Raw genomic sequence first — 20,022 nt, forward strand, 5'->3', positions numbered from 1 at the left:
TATTATTTTTTCATACCCTCATTTTTATCTTTATAATACTATCTTATATAAATAAACTATATGTTTTCTAAATATTTTTATATGTTTAAGTTCGGTTAAAGATAAGGATATGAATGAAAAATGACACAAAATAGTTTGCTCCATAAACAATAAATGCAATAAAACTATTTTATTTTTTTAAAGAGTCATAACAAATTTCATCAAATATATAAATAAATTCACAATATAAAATAAGGAAACAAAATATATCCAAAAATTTCAATATCACTTTACTTTTTCTATTCTCACAACTTTCGAGTTATAATATTTCTTACATTTTTTGGGACTCCTTTTTTGTCTCATGAAATTTCGAAAGTAATATTCTTTTAGTATTACCCACAAGGACGAGCTGATGTCGGTCCGAATCAGTGCCATCTAAAATGTGAAAAAGATGAAAAAGTAAATAAATAAAAAAAATAATAATAATAAAAACTATGCATATATATAGACACGCCTTACATGAACTAACAACGGAATATGAGGAGACAAAGATTCCCATAAATTATGATGAGATGATAAAAACAAAAGTATAGAAATTATCGAATGAGCATAAATACTAAGTTTTTGTGCTTCTTGATTATTGGATGTCATATATTCATATGAATAATTGCTAGTTGTATTATTCTGGTTTTTATAACGTTTTCTTATATTATAACATGTTTTTATATCCTTAACAGTATCTGAGTTAGTTTTGCTTTCCTTAGCATATATAATTAAATTATCATGTAAATAAAGTATTTTCTTTTCAATATTAGAAGCATTATTTTCATTGCTCATAATTTTTACATCTTTATTATTTAAATTCCAATTATTTAAAATGTCTTGAACTCTTTTACTATCTATCACCATTTCCTCTACATCATTTATATTAGCACAATTCAAAATGCTTTTAAAATAAATAAATTTTTTTAAAAATAAAAAAAGTGTCTTTAAAAATGTTTTCTCTAATAGTTCATTTCTTTTTCCACTAACATAATCATAACTTTCTTTCCCTTCCATTTTTTCATTTTTTCTTTCTTTTTCAGAACTTTTATTTGTATTAAATCCGCATTTTACAGATCCCTCATTATTAGTAGATTCACAATTTCGAGATGAGCCACTCATACTTTTAAACAATCCATTCATCATATTTCCAAATGAACTAACCATGTTATTGCTAAAATGTTCTGTCTGAAAATTTATTCTTTTTTTAGCCCCATTTTTAATATCACTATTATCAGCTTCATTATTACATCCTACTTCAATGTCTTTGGTGAAGAAAACAGATGAGCCTTCATTCTGAAATTCTTTTTCGATAATCAATCCCGTTGCCAAATAATCAGGATCATAAGTAATTAAATTATATATTAAACACAAAGATGTTACAATAAGATTATGAGACAATGGGATATCAAAGTGTATATAAATATATAACGGAAAAGAACACAAACGAAGAAATGAAAAAATATATGATTTAATTGATAGTATATTATTCCGAATCATTTGAATAATTAATTTCATTAATGTTTCTAAAAATATAAACCCATTATAATTTAAAATACATAAAGGTATATTCACATAAGTATAACAACATTTTACATTTATTGTATTATTTAATATCCATGGTATTATAGACATATATAATAATTTCTTAGGAATTAAATATAATATATGTGCTAATATATTTAAAGATAAAATTGCAATATTTAAATATTTATTAACTCTTTTATATATTTTTAATAATATATTTTTTGTAATCCCATGTAAATTTAATAAAATATCTTTTTCCATTTTTTCTTTCTCCTTACAACAAAAACTTTCAAAATAATTATAATGCTCCTTTAAATATTTATCATCTATTTTTTTATAAATATTATATTTTCTATTATTTTTTCGAAATATTTTTAAAAATAATTTTTTCATTTTTTTTTTATATTTATGTCCATCCATTTCTTTATTCTCATTTCCATTTATTTTTACTTTATCTTTTTCTACACTTTCACCATTTTTCACATAACGAATTTCACAACTCCATTTTTTATTCTTTTCATTCCCTCCTTTAATTTCATCTTTCTTATTACTATCGAGATCATTCTGATTTTTTCTATCTTCTTCATTTTCACCTTCATTTATAGATTTAGAAACTGGCTCTATATTTATTTTTTCATTTTGATTGTCTTTCCTAAAATTTTCATCTTTATCTGTCTCATCATATTTTTTTGGATTATTATTTTTTCGATTTTCTTGATTTGAAAATAAATAAAATTTGTTATCTGACGAGAAATGTGCAACAATTTTCATTTTGTTCATATTTTCTAAATATTGGGATGGAAAAAAAATATATTTTAATGAAATATTTTTACCCATCTCCTTATTTATTATATCAATACAAATAAACATATTAATATATACATTTTCAATAACCTTTTCATGATATATTATATTTTCAAAATTTTTTAAAAATACTGTTTCAAATATACTAAGAAATTTACTTAAATAAAAATAATGTATTAATTTATGTTTAGTTTCTTTTCGTTTTTTTTTAATAAACATTTTTTCTACATCCTTATACATTTCATTTTGTAAATTTTTGTATATTTCTCTAACTTCCTTCTTATTTTTATTTACCTTCTTTGTCTCCTTAGAATTGTCTATACTCTCCCCAATGTTATTATTCAAATTGGTGAGATCATTTTTTAACGCACATTTTTCAGACATATTTTTACTCCCATTTTCAGTATCATCACGTGACAAATTTGGTAACTGACTTTCCTCATAAACTTCTGTATAACCATCGTTTATTTCACTATTTTTTATTTCAGACTTTCTAGTTTTATTTTCTTTCCATATAACTTCTTCATATTCATCTCTTTCATTTTTACTTAATTCTTTGAAATTCCTATTTAAATTATTTCCTTCTTTTATTTCGGAACCAATTAATTTTTCACTATCTTGGCCATCACATTTATTATAACTAGATTTATACAAACTATCTTCATCCTTTTCAAACTCATTAATATTGCTATTATGTTTATTACCCAATATGTCTTTACTATTATCTACTGTACTATTCCCTTCAACTTTCAATGAGACAACTAAATTTATATCATTATTTATACAACGATTCATACTACAAACCGATGATGATTCATCTGATGAACTTACATCATAAAAATTATTCTTTGGTATTTGTTTATTTGTCAGTTCTTTTTTCAAAATATTTTTATTTTCTTCATTCAAAGTTGTAACCATAGTGATCATTTCATTTTTATCATTCGGCATGTTCATATCTTCGGTTGTTTTTTTACTTTTATCTGTATTACAAATATTTTCATTTCCTTTTTCTCTACTATCCTTACAATTTGGTGGCATATTGAAAAAATATAAATTATATTTACTAATTTGAAACATATTATTCAGTATATATAAAATGATAAAAACAAATTCAACGGAACTCTTTTTTGTTAAAATATTTTCCACATATTTTTTATCTTTATAAAAATAGTTACAATTAAAATTTCCACTATTTTTATCTCTTCGAATTATGTTCATATTTTCTATGTCTGTGCTATGAATACTACTGCAATAGTATGAACTTGCTGATGAGTCTGCACTGGTGCGAATATTTTCACTACATACTTCATTTTGCTCATCAAATTTTTTATTTATTTTTTTGGGCTCATCCTTTTCTTCAGCATATTTATTTCCTAGTTCGTACATTTGCTTAATTTTCTTTTTTTTTTCGACACAATATTCATAGTAAGATAAATGCAAATCGAGCATCTCCCTTATTTCTATTTTATTATTTAAAAATAATACATTTGATAAAATCTGGATATTATTCGATCTAGACTCTTTTTCATTTCTCTACAAAACATAATAAAAATCAATAAGACACCAAAATATATGTAACAATATTGTTTCACACTTAAGAAAAAGCAAAATAAACCAAAACTTTTATGTTAAAACTGGACATATACACAAATTTGTTACTATATAAATTTGCATAATTGTACATACATCTATATGTTCATTTTTTATTCCCTTACCTTTTCTGTGTCATAATCAGAATAAATCTCTGATTCATAATTATTGTCTTCAATGTTGGTCTCCTTTGGATTTTCCATTTTAGAATTGTCTTTCAGCGTTTGACCCCAAATATACTGACTACTATCACTTTCCATATTTGAAATTATGTATCTTTCTCTTTTTTCAATAGGTTCATTTTTTATTAAGTAATCTTTAAAAAAATTCATCAAGATATATACTGATCGTTTTTTACTATTAAAGCCGTCATAAAATATTTTAAGTATATCCTCTAACACATGTAAAAGTGACCATATAACAATATGAATCTGTTTTTTTGAAATGATATTTTCCATTTTTGATATAGAATAAAATATATTTAAACATAATATAAAATCTCCAACATTTTCTTTTCTTTTATATAATCCCAATAATAATCTATATATATCTATACATTTATCATTTTCAATTTTAGACAAAATTATATCTTTATTATTTTCGTAATCATATCTATAGTTATTTATCCCTCTTATATCATTCAAAATATTTTCTCCTTCCCCATAAACTGTATTCATACCATTTTTCAAACCATTTAAATTATTTTCACAATTTTCATTGTTCATGTAATTTACAATATTATCAACATAACCATTATTATTTAAAATTCCACCATTCCAATTGTTGTAATTATTAATCATATTATTATTTTTCGAATATTCTATAAATGAATTATCATTTATAAATGCATAGTTCATATACCCCATGCTTGCTGGGGAAGTCATATTTCCTATGCTAGTAATTGGAGAACCATTATATTCACTATAATTATTTTCATTCAGTAACTTGAGTGTAGAACAGTTACTATCAACAAAATTATTATTAATATAGGGTATTCCTATATAATTATTATTTTCACATTTATTCATATTATTTTCATTTTTTATAGGACTATTAAAAATATAAGTGTTACTATAATTGGAAGAATATATATTATTGTTGTAATCGCTATCTCCTATATATCTATTGTCACCATAATTCATACAATTTAAATTATTTGAATAATTATTTAAGTAACTATTTGAATAGTTATTTGAGTAATTATTTATCGTATTATATGGATAATTATAACAAGACATATTATTTATATTCACAAAATTTTCACTACAACTTATTTGATCATCTATTTCTTTATTATTGCTTTTTTTATTACTATTTGTTTTTCCTTTTCTCATTTTTGTATCATTACTAGATCTACCTCTTCGTTCATTATTTTGAATCTTACCAATCTCATTCCTTCGAATAATATCATTGTTATTATCATTTACATTATCAATGAAATTATTACTCTCATTCATTTCTCCTCCAATGTTGTTGTAATTTCTAAATATATTGTCTCTGTATCCTTTCTTATATTTCCCTTCACTTTTTCGACGTTCTTTAGTATAACTATCATGATATATTTCTTTTTTTGTTTTACAGTTTATCTCCATATTGTTATTATGGCTATTATTAGTAGAGTAATTAAAATTAGACATTCCATTTTCTATATTCATTTTTTTTTTCCCAATAGATGGACGGTTTTCTACCCTAAACCCTGAACCCTTAACAAAAAAAGAATCTTTATTCATTCCAATAAAACGATTATCATCAATTATCACATTTGTATCACCTTTTCCATTATTTTGGACAACCCTTTTATTATTGCTCCCTTTAGAAGATATTCCTACATTATTTCCATTACTATTTGTTACTGATTTTTTTTTATTTTTTACATCAACATTATTTATTCCAATACGACATCGATATTTTTTTGTTAATACTTTCCCTTTTTTTAAATTATCATGTATTCTTTCAAACTCTCTAAGATAATTTAAATAATACTCTTTAATATTTTTTATTTCTATCAATCTAATATTCTTTTCTTTATTTATAAGTCCAAACTCTTTTCCAATCTTCAACCATTTCGCATTTCTACTTACACACGAATACCCACCATGTTTCAAAACACTTAAATACAAATCATATAACCATATATCTTTCCCTTCCAATAAATAAGGAATCTCATTTATGTCTCCTCCATAGTATTCTTCATATTTTCTATAAAACTCTTCTTTCTCCATTTTCTTCCCATTCCATATGCATGAAAAGTTTTCATATATATTTTATGTACATACCTCAACTAATAATAGTTATATATTCATGAACTACATAATTCACATTTTTACAAACTAGTATACACTATTTCCAATCATTAAACATCCTTTTTCATAAATAGTCAAGAAAAAGAAAATTATTATTTTATACAAAAAAAAAAAAAAGTACAGAAGAAAATTATAAAACTTAACCAGCATACATACACATTTATTCCAATCTTTCTATTTTTTAATAAACTTTATAAAAATATATAATATCAAAGTAATAAATAATAAGCTAGATAGGAGATAGACTCATTTAGCTGTACTCGATTTGAGTCCATTCATCCCTCAATATTATCCATATATGTATGTACATATTCATAATTTCAGGAAATTTATTAAAAAAAAAGAAAAGAAAATTTACCCTATTTAATTATTACTACAATTATCATATTATAAAAATACTTTTCTTTAAGTGTGTACTTTTTTTTTAATTATTATTGTGGAAATTATTTTATGAAATACACATTTATATTATCCAAATCTTTAATCACATATATATGTAGAAATAAGCCAAAATTAATAATAAACCAAACAAACCCTATTTTTTTTTTTTTCACTTTTTGGACACTTTGAAAAGTACGTAAAATAATAGTAGAAAAATGGTTTACTCATATTAGTAGAAATTAAAATAAGTTCATATCAATACTAAATATACTACCCATCATAATAATACTAACTATATTTATCACATAAAAAAGCCCAAGAAAAAAATATATAATATTATTTATGTGTACATATCCATGAATTACAAGACCAAGTAATTGCCACTACATCCTTTATTGTCGTTTTATGCTTAGCATTTTCCATCTTATTTATCCAAATACCCATGAAAATAATATAACAATAAATATATGTTAGACATCAATATTTTCAGTACTAAATGAATGGTAATGAATGAGGGTATTCATTTTGTTTACTCTTTCTGGGCTCACACCCAAATAAATATAAAAAAAAAATGTAAAAACCTTTTATTGTTTTAATCATCTTCATAGTCCACCATTTTTAACAATACCTAATATTAATAATGTTAAAAATGATGGAAGAGCAATTCACTATAAATTTTATCTCTCAAAAAAAAATATCTCCCATTAATATTTGTGCTTTACATATGCTTGATTAAGCCTATTAGTGAAACACTATATACACAGTGAAGGAAACAAAAAAAATTGTCGTAAAAATATACTACAATTACAATCATCTTATCATTTTAAATATTTTTTTTTAATTTATAAAATAATTATCATAACAAATTTAATGCGAATTTCACCATTTTATATATCATTCCCTATTTTATACATTTTTTAATTCCCTATATAAATGGTAATTGAAATTAAAAAAGTAAAAATAAAATAAGAAAAAATAATTGAAACTCATTGAGATTTGTGAGGAAATAAAAATGAATTTCATCAAATAATGTTTAAATTTAATTTTCACATCCTCTACAATATAATAGAAACTTACACAGTTAAATGTAAAGACGAATAAGTGTATAGATATAATATGAATATATGTTTAAATATTTGCAATACGATGGTAAAATTATGAAATCAATTATAAGCCAAGTAAGGATAGGTTCCTTATTATTAGTGAGAGAAATACAAAACAAAATAAAAGTAGTACCTACATATACTTTATGCAAATAGCAAATGACAAAATTGCCTAAAATTATCTTAACCAATGAAGGGAAAACCCTATACAATATTCTAAACCATCCAATAAGGACAGTAAAATCACGGATTGAAAATTTTTTTAAGTTTGAAAAATTCGATAATCTAAATAATGAAATATCAATAAAAGATAATTTTGATCATCTATTTGTTCCTTTAAAACATCCTGTTCGAAATTTTAAAGATACATTTTATTTAAATGAAAATTATATAAAAAATTATACTTATATACAAAAATATTATTATGATATATATGAAAAATTAAACCCTTTTTATAAGTATTATCTAGCTAATAAATTATTACAACATGACAAAATTAAATTAAAAAGAACACACATGACTACACATTTACCTGAACTGTTAAGAACAAATCATAAACAAGTTATATATACAGGAACAGTATATAGAAGAGATCAAATCGATAAATTACATTTTCCTATTTTTCATCAAACAGATGGATTTTTAATACATCATGATAATTTTGATGTAGAATATGAATTGAAATCAAAATTGGAAAAATTAATTTTTCATTTGTTTGATTCTAAGTCTATTCAAATCCAATGGGATCATCAAACCTCTTTTCCTTTTACAGAACCTTCCTTCGAATTGTACATAAAAACAAATTTAGATAATCATAATAGTACTGTCTCAAATTCACAACTTGTATCACTACACTCTAATGAGTGCACTATACAAGAAAATCATGACGACTCAAAAAATTGGGTCGAGGTTTTAGGTTGTGGAAAAATAAAAAAAGAAGTAATCGCAATTTCATTATATGAAAATGAAATAAATCAAATTATAGAAAAAGAAATCTCTTTATTTGAACCTAATTTATTAAAAGATATTCTCAAATTTTCAAATGAAAAAAATATAGATATTTCTTTACCATCTCTTCTTAGCATATCAAATAAATTGTGTAATGATAATCTTAATAAACAAATCGAAATAAAAATTAATAACTTTTTAAAAACAATAAAATATAATGGATGGGCATTTGGAATAGGCCTAGAAAGATTAGCCATGCTATTATACGGTATTAATGATATACGATTATTTTGGAGTCAAGATAATAGATTTATAAATCAGTTTAAAGAAAATGAAATTTCAAAATTTATACCATTTAGTAATTTCCCATCTATTCATAAAGATATATCATTTTATGCAAATGATAATTTTGACGAAGCATTATTTTTTCAAATATGTCGAGATATAGATAGTGAAAATATTGAACAAGTTATAAAAATTGATCATTATTTTAATCAAAAAACAAAACAAACAAGTTTATGTTATAGGATAATATATAGATCACATTTTCAAAACTTAACACACAAAAATATAAATGAAACACAAAATAAAATTATACAAGCATTAATCAAGGAATGCTTTATTACCATCCGATAGTTGGAAAAAAAACATGTCCATAATTTTACATGACCAATGAAACAAAGTAAAGTAACAATTTTTCCAAAATGTTTTAAAACAAAATTAAACCTATCTTTCATTATGATTTCTATGAATTTTTTTTTTCATATTCGTTTCTCTTTCTTGGGCAGTCTAGAAAAATTAGAAAAAAAAAATATATATTATACACCCCAAAATGAAACAACTTCATAAGGGTTTACAATTTTCATTATATTTTTTTTACCATCCAAGGAACCAAACATCCTAAAAAAATCCAATTAGACATTACACCCCCAATTAAAGGATAAGATTTACAATATATAACAAATGAAATGTTATTTATTGAAAGCTTCATTATATTATCAAACCGCTTAGAGCTCAACAAGAAGGATTTTATTTCAGAAAAGTCTGTTAAGTTAAAAAAATTAAAGAAGAAATTGAAACAAAGATGAAAAATTTGTATATAACTTTACATATTAATTCGAGGGCATTTCCCCTTTGCTCAATTCTTACCTGGGGTCGAAAAATGAATGGGAAATCCGACAAAAGTATGATTTGGGGGAACTGGGAATTTGTAGTATTGCCAATTGAAATATTGCTCCTCCTTCACATAAATTATACATAATAAATAATTAATAACAAACAATGTAATAGTAAATTTTTATTAAAAAAGTATGCACTTCACATAAATTGTCTTACCAAGGCATAGTACCAATTCCACTGAGAAATTTGATGAGCAGCATATTTTGATGTTACATCTAATCGTGACCATGTTTTAGGGGGAGGAACTTCTGGAGTATTTTTCATAGATTTATTTTCACTATTTTCATTTTTTTCAAATGTTTTACCCATAGAAAGTTCACTAAAATTGTTTGGAATTATTTTATTTTTCATTATTATATTTTCATCATTAACTTCATTTGCCATATCCATAGGATATCTTTGATTTATTTGAGTACCCATTTTCCAACTCTATATTTAAAAAAAATAAATAATAATAATGTTTATATAAACAGACAATAGTGCCTGAAACAGTTATACCATAGGAAGCAAAAAAAAAGTAAATATACATATGTAATATAGCTTGTCCTCTCCTTACCTGATCTTCCGCAATTTGATGGTTATTCTTCCCCTCCATATCTGAAACTTTGTGCATTTGATGAGCACTTTCATATTCAAATTTTTTATTTTTTGTAAAATTTACTGTTTCTTTATCGAGTGATAATTGTGATTCCACATCATTTTTGATAATATTTGAATTTATGAAAAAAGAAATATCTTTACAAAATAATTTGTTTTTTCTTTTCCCCCTAATATGTATACGTCTTCCTAACCTAAATTTTCGCACTCTTATTTTATTATACTTTTTTTTGATTACCCATTTTTTATTTAAATTTTTATAATCTATTAATTTAATATTATACAATTTTTTACACATATTATGTAAAATATTTGTTCTGTTTTTTTTCTTACATTGTTTATCACTCTTGTCCATTTTTATTTTTTCTCTATATAATTTTTTCGAATTATTTTTAACTCCTTTCAATATATCTTTTTTTTTTTTGTAAGATACTTTTTCATTTTTCCTTACATTCTCAAAAGTATATATATCATCACTGCCATTTTTCGAAGGAATAATAAAATATCCATTGATTGGGTATTTCATTTTTTCAGATTTTTTATAACCACTATTTTTTTCACAACTAAGATTCTTGTAACATGTTTTAGTCTTATTTTCATTTTTTATATTTGTCTTACTTATGTTATTATCCAGTTTATTTATCAAATATTCTTGTGTGTCTAAAAATTTGGAAAATAATTTTTTCTTGTTTTTTTTTTGCAACCCTTTACTACCCAATTTAATATCAATCATTTCTTTTTTCATATTTTTTTCATATTTTTTTAATTTTTTTTCTAATTTAAGTATATTATTATTATTTTTTATAAATTTACTTGGAATATTTTTATGACTATTATTGTCAGAACATTCACTATCATCATAGCAGTAATATCTTTCTTTTATTTCTTTGTATATTTCTTCTTCCCATTCTTCAGACTCTTCACAATTATGTTCTACACAATATTCATTGTTGTTCATTTTTTTTATTTCATCTTCCTTAAAATCGTTTTCATCATTTATTACAACCTGTATTTTGTCTTCTCCTGTCTGACTATCATTACAATTTTTTAAATCCCTTCCTTTTTCAATACTATCACAATCGTAAATATAATTTGGAATATCTAAATACCAACTTGTGTCTTGTTCATTGTCTTGATAGTGTAAAGGAGCATTGCTAAAACGTTTTGTATTTTTTCTTTTTATTTTTTCATCATAATTATTTAATATATCAGTACTATTCTTATTAAAAACATAATTTTTTATATATTCTTCCTTTCCATCATTATATATTTCATTATTCATTCCATATACATAATCTTGAGGAATATTAGATAAATCTTTTTTTTTTTCGCTATTCATTATTTCTACATTTTTAGCTGGATGATAAGAATTGTGAAAATTTATATTTTCTTTATTTATATATTGTCCTTCGATATTTGGATAAAAATCATTTTTATATTGAGACCAGCTTTTTCTCGATCCATTATTATTGCTATTTATATTGTTCATATTTCCCATATCATTTTCCACATTTCCAGCCATTAAATCATTATTCATGTTTTTTTCAATTCCTTTTTCATTTTTCCATTCATAGTTTTCTGGTTTAGGATTAAAGTTATTGTCTAAATTTAATTTATATTCACATATATCAATATACATTTCTAAAAAATATTTTATTTCTTTTGAGTGATCAAAATTTGTTTCTAACCCCTCAACATTTCGAATAAAAAAAATCATTTCCTGTATTTCTTCTTCTAGTTCCTTCATATATTTTATTCTAAAAAATAGGAAAAAAAATATTATTACAATGTAAATAAAAAAAATACAAAAATAAATTGTCTTATTTATGGAGACATTTTTTTTAACTTACGAAAGTTTATCACTTAATGGAGTTGAAATTGTTATTTCACTTTTTATTTGTGGTGGCTCATGATTTAAAAGGGGACGCCAATGGTAATTATTTTCTAAATCATATAAAATACATGCAGGATGATGGTTTTGCATATTACCATATAATTGCTGATCATTAAAAATTATTTCTATAGATGAATATGGAACATATGTTAAAGTTTTTTCATAATTTAGTAAACCAAGTTTTGGGGCAATAGGTATATATTTTGAAAATGATTCTAATACATATTTTATAGCTTTATTACAATTATATGTATTATTTTTTTCATATTTTACTTTAAATATATTATCAAAAAATTCTTCATCATTATATAAAACCTCATCAATATTTACCTCCTCATCCTTCATATGATGTTCTCCATATAAGTCCATAGTATATAATTGGTTTTCTTCTTTCATATTATATTCTTGTATTATTTGATTTTTACGAATTTTTAATTCCTCTAAACCATATTTTATATAATTAGATAAATATTCACCATTATAATATTTATCATTATCATTTTCATTCATTTTATTAATCATTTTATTTTCTGTTAATATATCAAAATTTTTTAAAAAATTATTATTATTCCATCGATTTTTTAAATGTATAATAGACTTATTTGTTACTTCCCAAAAACAAACCCATCCTTTTTCGTGTCTAGTCATTACCCAGTAATGATCTGTTTTCCCGTTATTTATAGTACCTTAAAAAAAAATAAAATATAAAATCGATCTTAAAGCATACATATCATATATTTATCATTTTTCCTTATCATTTTTCCATATCGATTACCTTTGCATACATATGCGTCATATTCCAACCCCTTCAAACAACAGCATAGTAACAAGGCATGATCTTGTATTGTTCCCTTTTTATAAGACAAGAAAAAATGGGGAGGAGTGAAATTGATGGGCTCATCATCATTTTCTATATACTCAATATTATTTAGCCAGTGAAATAAAGGACCTATTCATATAAAATAAAAAATAAGTTCGTGAATAATCAAGAACAAACACAATATGAATCCCAATTTAACTTTTGTTTTATTTTCCAAAATAGTTATATCTTAACTAATATAATAAATTATTGTAAATACCTGGTGTTGAAACTTGGGCAGGCAAATTGATAGGCGTCACAAAACTACAAAGAGGATAGTAGTTATCGTCAAATTCGTTTTTGCTTATGCAAGGGAAGCTGAATAAATCAAAATTTTGTATAAATAAAATGTTATTATGCCCATATATACTTCATAAATACACATAAATAACTTCCTTCTTAAAATATATTTACAATTTTCTATTTTTCATTTTTTTCAGTACCTTCTATTTTTGATAGCCTTTGGAAACCACTGCAAATAGATATCATTGAATCCCTTAAAGTCTTGTTCCCATCTAAAATTAAATTAATGATATTAAAATGGGGAGGTAACAAATGAGTATGCATATATAACGCATTCTATTAAATAAATGAAGTAACAACCACACAATAATTTAACCATCTTTCTAAATACCTTTTTGACATAGATTTGTATATTATAGAAGAATTTTGAGATTTATTTTCCTTAAAAAAAACCAATCCACTTGGAAGTGGAGGGATTACAAAAGCTTCGATTGATATCGTCGATTTTCTTTTTGTTTGCACATTTCCCTTATTTAAAGATTTTAAATGGGCTCTAGAATACATTAAATCTGGATTTAAGAAAAAAAAAATACATACATATATATGCAAACACAGAACCCCAAATAAGACAACATGCAAAACGAACATACAATAAAGGGATACATAATTAAAGACCAATTTCATTATATATTACCTAATGTATTTTTATAAACAATTGTTCTATATTGTCTTGAATAATAATCCTCATAATTATCATCTGGATTATCAAATCCTTGATCATAATACTCGTAATTTTTGTTTTCATTATGTATCGAATCCTCATTCTTATCCTGCAATAAAGGAAGAAAAAAAATAAATAAAAATGGCTAGTCGAAAAAAGAACAAAATAACTAGCCAAAAAAAGGAATAAAAATAATCCTATTAAATAAATAAAATAACCTGAGCTAATGCCCTAATATCATGTGTTCCGTAATTAAATATATCCGCAAATGGTAATTCGAAAATTCCTAAAATTGATGAATATATTTCATTGTTATTGTGAACTTCTAAACAAATATCTCCTTTTGAAATTAAATCTATAGGTAAGACATTATGTATTAATTTTTGATTTGTTAATTCTTTTCTGTCAACTAATCGTATTGGATAATATAAATTTTGATAAAAAAAAGGAGACACTGTTTTTGATACAGTATCCGTTTTGTTAACTATTCCATCCCATTTTACCCATACATTTATATTAATATTGTTTAGGTCTAAACTACTTATAGCTAAATTTTCGCATTTTATTATTCTAAAAAAAATTAAAAAATAAATCAATACAATATTAACATGTCAGGCAAAGTGAATTTCCAATGCTTCATTAAAATATGAAGGAAAATACAAACAATTTTGACAGACATATAAATAGGCAAACAAACCTTATTACTAAATAGTGATCATTTAAAGATAGCTGGTTTACTAATGTAACATCACTCAATGGTTGAACAGGCCTTTGTATGTTTGTATCATCTTCTTGGATCCCATAACTATTAACAAAGCATTTTATATTTCCTACAATTTCTCCCTGTTTAAATTTTCTTTTTTCCAATGTTAGTTTTTTTACAGTCCCCCTAATAAAAAACAAAAAAGACAAAATAATAAATAAAAACTGCCAAAAATTACGTCTCTAAATAATATGATTTGCATGTATTACTTAAAAAAAGGATATTCTGTCACGGATTTTAGAGATACTATACATGAGCCCAATAGAATAGGTGGCTTATATTTGTAATTAGAATTATAGCATAATACCTTAAAAAAGTCAAAATAAGATATAAAATAATATAACAATGACAATATTATAATAATTAAGTTGTAAGCAAAATATGTAGCATATCTTACTGCAAGAATAAAAAAGGCATTTGCTAATTGTCGGTATGTCCCAATAAAACAAAAGTATCCAGGGTAAAGCCAAAAATTATTACTAGACTTATTAGAGCTATGAATTACCCATTCACCTTCACTTAAAGGGAACTTAAATCTTAAAAATTTTGGTAATAGCTTTAAATAGCTAGGCATCTCGGAATTTGCTATAAACCACCAACTGTCTAAGGCCATATGAAATTCGAAGATTTCCGATAGCTGCATATATATCTTAAGATAGATATAAATAAACAAAAATTAAATAAATGAATAATAAAATTAACAAAAAAAATAATAAATAGAAGCATCTCATATTTAAGACAAAATATAAATACAGAATATGTATGCTACCCCTAAACGTTGGGCATCAAATGTTATTTTCTTCTTTTCAATTTTCCTTTTTAATACTATACTACTATCTGGATCATTTTCAATTATTTCTTTTAAATTTATTTTAGAAGATGCATAAAGTTCATTAAATATAAGTCCCTTTATACACCACATTTCAATTGTAACTTCAAATTTTTTCAAATCTTCATAAGATATACTTAATTCTTTTTCACTCCAAATGGTTACTGTAAAGTTATAGAAAAAAGGAATTTATTATATATATATATAAACATTTTTTTTCAAAATTTTAACTATTATTCTGTAAATATTATATCCATATCTATAATTTTATAGTCCTTACATGGAATTTTTAAATGCTGAATTTCTCCGGGTTTAATAGAATACCCTGGAGTATATAATACATCCTTTTGCATTCCTCCATAAAGATTGACATTCCTTTAAAAGAAAAAACAAATACATATAATATGTGTATATAAATAAAGATGTGCTTACTATGTATATCAAAATGATCATACAAATGTATTGACATATATTAATGGTACTTTGTATTTCCAAATGATATTAAATAAAAGTTTTTCTGAATATTATTTTCCAAATTATGAATGTATTTTATAAAAAATTCTAAACGCCATAATCGTGGCTTTAGCATAGGATTATAAAACTCCCTTATTTTTTGTTCCCTCTGTTTGTAAACAAAATAAATGTAAATATATCCAGACATAATATATGTAGAAATTAATATTTTATAAAATGTCACTATTTATATTTATGATAACCTTTAATTCTTCATATAAATCCAAGAAGGGCTCGTCTATTTCTTCTTCTTCATCTGTGGTACTTAAAGTTTCCTCACTTATTTCTGTCTCTTCGTATCTTTTGATTGAATTCACTTTTTTATTTGGGAAAGCCTTCTGTATATGTATGTATTTGTAAGAAGCAAAATAGGTTAGCAAATAAATAGACAACCATACCCCCATGATAAGAGCATGTAAAACAATAGTACTAAAGAGTAGAATAACAAATGTAAAGAAAAGAAAGAACCTTACCATTCTCCTTTTTATGCTCTTCCCATAGTCATCCTCATCAAATAACGGAACTTCTAAAAAATGATCTTTTGGTTGTTTATCATTTTCATCATCATAATATTCATTATCATCTTCAATTTCCCTGACATATTCCTCATTTACATTTTCTTTATTATACTCATTTTTATATAACCATATTTCATCCTTTAGTTCATTAACATGAACTTTTTTATTTTTTTTCTCGTCTTTTACACTAGTTGTATCATTATTATCATATATAATTCCTTTTATCTTTTGAATTATATGCATTTTTTTACATTAAAATGGTAACTATTATTATTCACATTTATCAAACATATTACATAATATTAAAAAGTTATCAATATATGATACTCACATAAAATTTTTCTCTTATCTCCATTTATTTAATTTAGGAAACCATTCTTTTCACTTTTCTTATCATAAAACATTTTTATTTTAAGTGATTTTTATATTTTACTAAAATATTTTGAAAATTTTGTTAAAAATAAAGACAATAAATGTACAAATGAGGAAAACATATTAAAATGGAAAATAAACAAATTATTAAAAAAAGAATAATAAACCTCCTTTATAATATTTTGTTCTTTTTTATTATTATTTTTTCTCATAAATTATGTTCCAATTTATGGTGTTGAGAAATTGGTAAATATATGTATACAACTTATTCCCTTTAAGTATTAACCTAAATGTGTTTTAATAGTATTCTTTGAATAGTTCAGAATTATTCTATTTTTATTTTATTTTACACCCACAATATATACACATTATTTTTTTTTGCTTTATTTTTAAGTTATATTTTATTAAAAATTTAAAAAATTAAGAAAAAAATTGGAAAAATTTTAAAATTATGAACAGGCAATAAAAAATGGAAAGTATAAAATTCTAAGAGAAATATAGCTAAAGATTTATCTATTCATTTAGCCACACACTATAAATATATACATACATATTATAGATATCCTATCTTTCTAAATGATATTTTGATGTACATTTTTACAAAGTGTGTGCATCCATATATATATATGAAATTTACAAAATAAATGGTGATATATCTGACAGTTTTTGATTTGTTATTCTTGTACTTGGATAACTATTTTTTTGTTTTAAATTAAAAGATTCCTGTTCTTTACTAAAAACCTGTTTTTTCATTAAATTTATCAAATCATTAGAAGAAAAAAAAGAAATTAACAACTTCTTTTTATCTTCTTTAGTAAAATAACTAAATTTAGATTCATTTATTAATGATGAAAAATTTTCGTCTATATATTTCTCTTTATCATTACTCATAGATAATTTTCCTAAGTCCTTTTTAATTTGGTGAACACAATCCACAAATAATTTCTCGTATTTTGATTTCTCAATATAATGTTTTGTAAGTTTTTGTTGCAAACTACAATTTAAGGTTATTTGTTTTTTTAATTTTTTTTCTAAATTTTTTATTTTATAATTCAATTCTTTATATATTTTATCATTTTCCTTTTCATTACGCTTTAATTTATTTTCTTCTTTTGGTTTCTCTTCCTCTTTGATAGGAATACTTCCCTTATTACAGCTTTGATTCATACTAGTTGTGTTATTTATATTTTCTTTCTTTTCCTTTTTTAGGCTTCCCTTTTTAATAAATTTTTCATATGTTTTTGATAATTTTTCTTCTAAATATATCATGTGATTTTTCATAAGCTCACTATTTCTCTTCCATTTTTCTGCTTCTTTTTTTAAAAATTCAGAAAATGTGTCTAATCTTAAACATTCATTGATATACCATTTAAGCTCTTTTTGTAATTTTTTAACTTTTTCATCTTTTAATTGTTTTATTTTTTCTTGCTTGACTATCTTTTTCAAAATTCGAATCTCTTTTTGAACATCATACATATATGTATTAAATGCTAATATATATTTTTCTTCATTATCTTTTAATATATTATTAAAATGAATGTTCATATTCTCAATAGTATTATTTAAACATTCAAATCTTTTTTGCAACAACTCATTAGTCACTCCTTGATCATTTTCTATCGTTTTTTCTGATCCTACATTTTCTTTCCCCATATCTCCTAAAGACTTATCAGAATCTTCATTTTCAACTCCTTTCTCATTATTTTCCTCAGCCATTATTTACAATGATATAAATAACCACAAATTAATATGACCATATGTTTATATATGCAATTCACATAAATAGCTCAATATGTAAAACAATGTCCTTCCTCATATACAACTGTATAATAGAACGTAAACACAAATATTTAATAAAAATAAAACCTCTTAATATTTAATAAAAATAAAACCTCTTAATATTTAATAGAAATAAAACTTCTTAATATTTAATAAAAATAAAATTTCTTAAATATTTATTTTATACAATAATCATACCTACAAATATTCAAATTTATCTACATGTATTACCCCCTTTCTCTTACTAGCCTTTTTAATTCATTCTCCTTAATACAATATAAAAAAATTAACTGATAATTTTTGATAAATTAAAACAAAAAAGAAAAAACGAGCCAAATTAATAAAACTTTCTAACCCTTATTATTTCAATACTATAAACAGACAATATTAATTTTTATAAATTTTCTCAATATTTTTTATCTCCAAGAAAAAGACCGCGATTTTTCAATAGTAGACAAATATGCGATATTATTTTTTTATTTATAAAATAATTTTCCTATTCAATAAATTTGTAATATACCTTTGAAAATATATTTCACAAAAAAATACCTTATTAATAATTATATTACTTTTTCGCATTTTCATATTCCATTGAGATATATGTGTATTAACACACAGACCCTATTCAATAAGCCCTGTCTAGCACTCTCTCAAAAAATAGTAAAAAAATCCTCATTTTTTGCAATATATTTTTTACTAAAAATTGAATTTATTAATATTATATAAATATGCACACAAAATATCTACATAATTCAAATTCATGAATAATTCATTAAAAGAATAGCTATCAATAAATAGCATATTCCATAAAAAAGTACACTATACCTTTCTATATATTACAGAATAATATTATACAATTAAAATAGTAGATCAAAATGAAGTTAGTAATTTTTTAATTTGTTTGAAATATTATATATACAATTTAAAAAGGCTTTATATAAGGGTAGATCATTTGCATACATAACCGCATACACTTCTCTATCCCTTCAAAAAAAAATTACAAAAAAATATAGTAATATAATCATTTAAATAAGTATTATAATAACAAAAGACTTATAAGAAAACATTATGAACAAAT

The 20,022-nt window shown here is 23.2% G+C and overlaps 4 protein-coding genes across 4 annotated transcripts; 1 reads left to right on the forward strand and 3 right to left on the reverse strand.

Annotated features, from left to right (window-relative positions):
* Positions 1-264: 264 nt before the first annotated feature.
* Positions 265-6,164, reverse strand: PVVCY_0100380 (conserved Plasmodium protein, unknown function; the record flags this gene model as incomplete). The annotated part of the gene is made up of 3 exons (XM_008628422.1): positions 265-414; positions 499-3,885; positions 4,068-6,164. 3 exons carry the CDS (start codon positions 6,162-6,164, stop codon positions 265-267), a joined length of 5,634 nt encoding a protein of 1,877 aa, XP_008626644.1.
* Positions 6,165-7,888: 1,724 nt separating this feature from the next.
* On the forward strand, positions 7,889-9,313 carry PVVCY_0100390 (phenylalanine--tRNA ligase, putative; the record flags this gene model as incomplete). The annotated part of the gene is made up of 1 exon (XM_008628423.1): positions 7,889-9,313. One exon carries the CDS (start codon positions 7,889-7,891, stop codon positions 9,311-9,313), a length of 1,425 nt encoding a protein of 474 aa, XP_008626645.1.
* Positions 9,314-9,403: 90 nt separating this feature from the next.
* On the reverse strand, positions 9,404-17,036 carry PVVCY_0100400 (centrosomal protein CEP76, putative; the record flags this gene model as incomplete). Its single annotated transcript, XM_037634759.1, has 20 exons — positions 9,404-9,466; positions 9,558-9,721; positions 9,827-9,917; positions 10,013-10,285; positions 10,413-12,210; positions 12,304-13,033; positions 13,123-13,296; positions 13,427-13,524; positions 13,650-13,721; positions 13,841-14,018; positions 14,144-14,279; positions 14,389-14,740; positions 14,868-15,059; positions 15,143-15,240; positions 15,331-15,582; positions 15,703-15,926; positions 16,043-16,137; positions 16,245-16,384; positions 16,479-16,613; positions 16,749-17,036. 20 exons carry the CDS (start codon positions 17,034-17,036, stop codon positions 9,404-9,406), a joined length of 5,553 nt encoding a protein of 1,850 aa, XP_037490007.1.
* Positions 17,037-17,798: 762 nt separating this feature from the next.
* PVVCY_0100410 (conserved Plasmodium protein, unknown function) lies at positions 17,799-18,881 on the reverse strand (the record flags this gene model as incomplete). Its single annotated transcript, XM_008628425.1, has 1 exon — positions 17,799-18,881. The coding sequence occupies one exon, from the start codon at positions 18,879-18,881 to the stop codon at positions 17,799-17,801; it is 1,083 nt and encodes a 360-aa protein (XP_008626647.1).
* Positions 18,882-20,022: the final 1,141 nt, after the last annotated feature.

The sequence above is a fragment of the Plasmodium vinckei genome (genome assembly GCF_900681995.1).
Source record: "Plasmodium vinckei vinckei genome assembly, chromosome: PVVCY_01".
Classification (NCBI taxonomy): Eukaryota; Apicomplexa; class Aconoidasida; order Haemosporida; family Plasmodiidae; genus Plasmodium; species Plasmodium vinckei.